Genomic DNA, 6,799 nt, shown 5'->3' with positions numbered 1-6,799 from the left:
GCCGCGGGCGCCCCGCCTTCCGCCCCGCGGCTCCTTGGCGCCGGGTCACCAGGCCTCAGGGAGGCCGTTTCCTGCCCGGAGAGATGGCTAGTCGAGCGGGCAAGCCTCCTAGAGTATGAGAGGCCTGAAGCTCAGGTTCTTTTATGGGGAGCGGGGTGGGGGGGGCGTTGGGATGTGGGTTACGTCATTTTAAGAAAAGGATTTAAAATCTCCAAATGCAAAATTCCTAGAGAGCCTGGAGGGTACACGCTCCTGAGGTGGATCTTGGGGTGGACTCTCTCGGTTCCCTAGCCTTGCCTCCTGGAGGTAGTGGGGACGTTCGGAGACACCCCTGTCCTCCCGCCGGGCAATCTCCATTGTCTTCTAGGCTTGTTGCGAGATGAAAGCTGGGCCAGCAGACCCTAGCAAGGCCCATTAGGTGTAAAAGGAGGCCTTTCTGTGGACCGGATTTTAATTATACGCTGTGCACACCTGTGTTGTTACTTGTACTGGCGTGTGCCAGGATTGCACCACCTTTGGTGGGGGTCAGACAGCGACAGTAGACGTCTTGTTGCTTATCTAGGGGTTTGCCAGCCGCTTGGAGAAATGACTCCTTGCGTTTTCTTCGTGTTCTGGAAGATTGCTTTGCACGATGCTCTTCCCACAAAGGGAAATTATTAAAAACTTCTTTTTTTTTTTGGTTAAATGCCACTCCTGCATTCTGGAAAGCAAATGAAAAAGCCCAGAATCTAATAAGATTAATTTATGTTATTTGAGGTTTGAATAAAGCCTATTTTGCCTTCTACCCCATCCCCTCCGTCGATTTCTATCCACCAATGTTATGTTTTTATCTTACTCCAAGTACCACATAGCCGCTATTACAAAATGTATTAATATCCACATAACTATTTTAATACAACATTTCAGCACTCTGAATAGTTTCCAAATTTTATTTTTAGCCGTATTTCTTAAAAACAACCGAACCTTATATAGTTTTCTTTAAAGGTTGAATAGCTAACTGGGATAGTAATATGAAATAAAGTAGATGGAGCAGGACCCCATTTCAGAGGTATTGCCTATGTGTCAGCTTCAGAGTAAGAGCCCCCTAAGTCATAGTTTTTACAATTATTTATATGTAATGTGGCTTTCATTTAGTATTTTCAAAGATCTGCATACAATTACTTTCCTATATTCTATGCATTTCAGTATATTTTATGTTGATCACTTGGTTTTGTAAACATACAAGAAGTAAAATGAATGAACCATATAGGATTCAAAATAGCACTTTTCTGTTGCCAAAATTGGCATGGTGAATTTGCGAAGGAATTCCTCTTGGATTAGGTCCACTGTAGATGGTGTCCAAGGCTGTTAGTGCCTAAATTGCTCTGTTCCCTAAATTGCCCATGTTTCCCTCAAAACTGGCAAACTACTGTCAACCTAGACCTTCATCAAGGGCTCTGGTAGTATTTAAAAATATTAGTTTGCTGTGTATATTTTAATGCTTATAGACTGCAATTCCAAATTAGACTTGCATTTAGTATATGTCATTTTACACCGTGAATCTATAATTCATTGCCTGAGCACACCAGGGAGACAGTATTGTGAAATGTACACTGGTAAGCTACTTGAACGCTTGCTTTGTATTTAAACGTGCATAATTATATTCAAAATCAAGGAAGGCTTAGTTTTGCGCCTGATTTTTTTGAAAATATGGATTTGTTGTCTGAGGGTTGCAGTTGATGACTTTTTGATATCACCTTAGTATGTTTGCTGCTGCTACCAAGAGCTTTGTCAAGCAAGTTGGAAATGGAGGGAGATTAGTTCCCGTTCCAAGCCTCAGTGAGGCTGACAAATACCAACCTCTAAGTCTGGTGGTAAAAAAGAAGCGATGCTTTCTCTTTCCTAGATATAAATTTGCCTCAACACCTTTTACACTGAAAGATATTCTTCTAGGAGACAGAGAAATTTCAGCTGGTAAGTTTAAATGTCTGCTTGGGAGTGACTACTCATTCAGTTATATCATTAGTAATCTAAATGTAGGTCATATATACTACTTATGTTTGTAATATTTACACATTTTCATTGATTAAAAACAGCCTTTATTATGATAGTAATAATATTGTTAAGATTAGCAGTGGCTAAAGTTTATAAATTGTTTTAATCAAATCGACTTAGAATATGACAATATATTTCTTCATTTATAAAATAATATTTAGACTTATCTATCTCACAAGTTCAAATGAGATGAAAGAAATTATATTTATTTCTTATGATTTAGTTATTGTAATTGGTAAATTGAAATGTATTTTACAAGTTAGATTAGGAAATAAATTGACATTTTGACAAATTATTTCTTATAGACACGTTTTTCTTTCAACCGTCCTGTGGATATTGATGCTAAAGTAGTTGTATTGGCCAAACAGAGAATTTGAGATCATTTTAAGTACTCTGGCTATTTATTGCTTTTTCTTGTCAAATTAACTGAATTTCTACTTTTAATCTTGGTTTGAGATGCTGCAGTGCTCAACATTTGGATAATTGGGTTTTAAGTAGTAAATTAACGTGTTACTATATATAATCTACACTTGATGAATTCGAGATTTAAAAAACAATTTCCTTTTCTTAAAGGTATTTCATCTTATCAGTTACTGAATTATGAAGATCAATCAGATGTTTCACTCTATGGAAGGCGAGGCAACCATATTGTGAATGATGTTGGAATTAACATTGCTGGATCAGATTCCATTGCAGTAAAAGCTTCATTTGGTGTGGTAACCAAACATGAAGTGGAAGTATCCACATTACTGAAGGAAATTAGTACACGGTCAGTATAATAATCTTTAATATACTTCAGTGTTTTTATTAAATATTTTAATTATATAAACTTAATTACAAAGAATGCTTGAAACATTCAGGTTTTATTTAATAGTGTAATTTATTTGATTTGTTTGAAATACTGCAATTTAGTAATATATCCAAACTTTGGATAAGGATAGATATCCAGAGTCATTCTGTTTAAACAGAATTTTTAATTGTTCCACAAAATTGCTTTGGCTCTGCATACATTTGCTAAATTACTAGTTAAAAGAATACAAGAATCTGCTTGCAACAAATATACTAAAAGAGTCTTCCTCAACAGACTCCTAGAATAAACATGTTTTAAGAAAATAGGAGAGCATGCGTTGTGATTTCTTAGGACTACCTCGATTTATTTTTAGTTAAGGTGGACTATGAATAAGTAACACGATAGCAAAGCATGTCCTTGATTAAATGTAATGAGATATTACAGATTCATGTGAATGTCTCTTCTTTATTTTAGAAAAATTAATTTTGACCACAGCTTGATACGTCAGTCAAGGCGCAGCAGAAAAGCCATATTGTGTGTGGTCATGGAAAGCATTCGAACCACAAGGCAGTGCTCACTGTCTGTGCATGCTGGAATTCGCGGGGAAGCCATGCGGGTAAACCACGACTCTTCAGGCTTCTCTTACTAAAAAGCCAAATGGGAATTTTTTTAAAGTACTCTATTATTCCTAATGAGACTTGTATATTTTTTCAGTTTATATAGGAATTTGCACAGAGATGGTTTTGTTTTAGAATATGAAAAAAGTCCAAGAAAATCTGATTCTAAATGTGTAATATAATGCAGCAAGCAAAACACTAAGTCTAGTGAAATAATGTGCATACTGGAGTCCCTCCTACTACTATTGAAATGCTGTTTTAAGAATGAAATTGAGTGTTTATGTTGAATTATTTTTAAGTGATGTATTTTGTGCTTGAATTTTTAAAAGTTGATTTTATATTTTTATATTAAAATTTCTAAAATAATATTGTCAGTGACCTAACATGCTTCATTCATTATTAAATCCTTTAAAAAAATCTTGAAAGTTATTTGGTTTCCTTTTTAGCTCAATTATATTATTTGTCTTTGTCATTCACATAATAATGATGCATAATGACTTGATTGGTTTTATTAAAACCAATTGTTAGAAACAGGGTTCAATGGTAATCTTTTCAAGTCTTTGCAAATGAAGGTTCTGTTGGGTGGCTACATTTAGTTGCCCACCAACTTGTTTAACTTGAATCAATTTTGAGGGCACAAATTGAAACATTTACTTAATTGCTGGGGATTGCTTTGGAAAGCTGCTGAAAGCTCTGAGGGCTTTGGAACAGTAGACAGGGTAGGCTATAAACAACTGTAGCACTTAAATCCAGTTGGTTTGCAGTTGAAAGAAAAAGGCTTCTATGCCAGGGAGCAGTGCTATTGAGGTAGCACTAATTGTTGGCTCCAGTACCAATGCAAGTGAGAAAGTGGTGAGTGGTATTTCCTAATATAGATCATGAGTCCCCAGTTGGACCTTTTGGACCTCTGCTATGAACAGTTTAATTCAAGTAGGATAATTCATTCCTTGGAAAGGTGATTTGCCCCCCTTTGGTAGGACTGCAGGAAATGTTTGATTTCCAAAAGCTGTCCTTACTTGTTATGCTCCTTAATAATATTATTTTATTTATTTATAGTTTCATTTTATGGATGAACAGAATCCCAAGGGAAGGGACAAAGCTATTGTTTTTCCAGCACACACAACCATAGCTTTCAGTGTTTTTGAACTCTTCATTTACTTGGATGGTGCCTTTGGTGAGTAAAATGATTTGCGTGAAACACTGAAATTCTATTTTTAGGAAGAATTTAATGGGAAACACTTCTTCTCTCTCATGTCTAATTATAGAAGAATGATACTCTCAGCACAGTGAATCTTATGTTTGGGTGAAGTAGCTGGGAAAGATCCTCTGGTCCCTATTTACCCAATACCTTTTTCTTGCTCCTTGGTGAGGGCTGTAGACTCCCCACCACCCTTTGTATAATTACAGGTGAGAGCTAAAATGTAACCAACTGACAAAGGATTCTTTGACTTACACAAGGTGATAATAAATGACCTTCTGATAGGTAGGTTTTGATGATTGCCTGTAGAGGAGTAGGTAGACAGTAAGAAGACTGAAGGTGTCAGGGTGCCCAAACTAGGGTATCGAAAGACAACTTTTCTTCAGTTTTATCTATTGTAGACCCAGCTCTCCATGCCCTAGACTCCCTAAAAATTAACTTTAAAGGCATTGATACTTCTCCTAAAATGGTCACCTTATGTAACACCTCAGTGCAACTGACTTTAGACTTCCACTTTTCACATGTCTTTAAGATCAGGAGACCAGCCAGGCTCAAGTCCAGGTGTAGATCAAAGGACTAGGCAAAGGGGTCTCCTAGCCATGGTAATTTAGAAACATTTTAAAACTTATTTTGTTTCTGTAGTTCTGTGGAAGGCACAGGGAGTCAGAAACAAAACAAGATGGGCTAATTAAATTCTGTTTTGGGTGCTTTAGCTGTAGCTATTGATTATATTTACAATTATATTGATTGAGAGGTGTAAACTGATAGAACTTACATAAGCATCAAAATTTTAAATGTACATATGCCTTAGCCTTACTTACACTTTGAGGAATTTATCCTACAGTCATACTTACACATATGTGAAATGACATGGGTATAAGGATATTCCATTTGTAATAGCAAAAGATTGGAGGTAACCTTAAGATCTGTTAACAGCAACTACTTAAATGATGGTGGATACACACAACAGAATACTATGAAACTATGAAGAAGAATGAGGTAGCACTACAGATCCCAACGTGGAATAATCTGTAAGAGAGATTTTAAGGAAATGTGTGTAGTATGTAACTGTTTGAGCTTAAAGAATTTTATACACATATGTGTATACATATTCCTTTACACTTGTGAAAATATATGGAATACTTCTGAAAATATACATAAGAAACTTTACAGTAGTTACCTCTGGAGTAGGAAAGTGAAGCTGGGGTTAGGGCAGACCGGAGACTTGTCACTGAGTCCCCTGGTTGTATCTTTGAATTTTGGACAATATGAATACCTTTTCCAAAAATATATAAATTTTAACTTAAATAAAATGAGTGGCATGTACTGGAATTCAACAACCACAACTAAAACTACTGATAAAATATGAATTGTTCAAGTTATAACATCTTCTGAAATTTTTTTTATAGACCTTTGTGTCACTTCAGTGTCAAAAGGAGGATTTGAAAGGGAAGAAACGGCAACATTTGCACTGCTCTACAGACTGAGAAATATACTATTTGAAAGAAGTATGTCCACTGAAGAATATTTCAAATAAATTTTTTTTCTTCTCACATAAAAATTGAGGTTATCTATTCAATAATCCTGTCTGTCAAGGAAGAATTTAAATTTAAAAGCCAAATCATTTCATGAGTGATGGTTTAGATTCACATATTTATAAATGCAGTTTGGTTATATATTTTTGATTTCTAACACATTTCTCTGTTTTTGTCCTTTTAGATAGAAGAGTGATGGATGTCATTTCTCGTTCGCAGCTTTACTTAGATGATCTTTTTTCTGATTACGACAAACCTCTCAGCATGTCTGATATTTCACTCAAAGAAGGGACACACATTCGAGTTAACTTGCTTAATCATAACATTCCAAAAGGACCTTGCATACTCTGTGGAATGGGGAACTTCAAAAGGGAGACGGTTTATGGGTGCTTTCAGTGTTTTGTTGATGGGCAGAAGTATGTGAGACTTCATGCAGTTCCTTGTTTTGATGTTTGGCACAAGAGAATGAAATAAAATGAACAAAATGAATATACCTTGTTGGTGTTTTAGGTGCAACTATGCCACCTTTCCAAAATCATCTGGGTTCACTTTGATGACCTGTGGCAAATTGAAGAGGGAGAGGGAAGAGAAATTAAACCTGCTGGGCATCATTTTCCCCATCTAT

General features: G+C 36.0%; 1 protein-coding gene across 2 annotated transcripts; it reads left to right on the top strand.

The window, feature by feature from the left end:
- Positions 1-10: 10 nt before the first annotated feature.
- PJVK (pejvakin) lies at positions 11-6,667 on the top strand. Of its 2 annotated transcripts, XM_036879464.2 has the most exons (7): positions 11-135; positions 1,886-1,953; positions 2,608-2,803; positions 3,299-3,440; positions 4,498-4,615; positions 6,049-6,147; positions 6,359-6,667. In XM_036879464.2, exons 1-7 carry the CDS (start codon positions 116-118, stop codon positions 6,646-6,648), a joined length of 933 nt encoding a protein of 310 aa, XP_036735359.2. In that variant the 5' UTR covers positions 11-115; the 3' UTR covers positions 6,649-6,667. The 2 variants fall into 2 exon arrangements, with proteins under 2 accessions (XP_036735359.2, XP_036735358.2); XM_036879463.2 differs by lacking the exon at positions 11-135 and having other exon boundaries at positions 778-1,953.
- Positions 6,668-6,799: the final 132 nt, after the last annotated feature.

This window comes from Manis pentadactyla, chromosome 6 (genome assembly GCF_030020395.1).
Source record: "Manis pentadactyla isolate mManPen7 chromosome 6, mManPen7.hap1, whole genome shotgun sequence".
In the NCBI taxonomy this organism is placed as follows: Eukaryota; Metazoa; Chordata; class Mammalia; order Pholidota; family Manidae; genus Manis; species Manis pentadactyla.
Note: the sequence above shows the minus strand (reverse complement) of the source record. Positions and strands in the feature narration are given on the sequence as shown.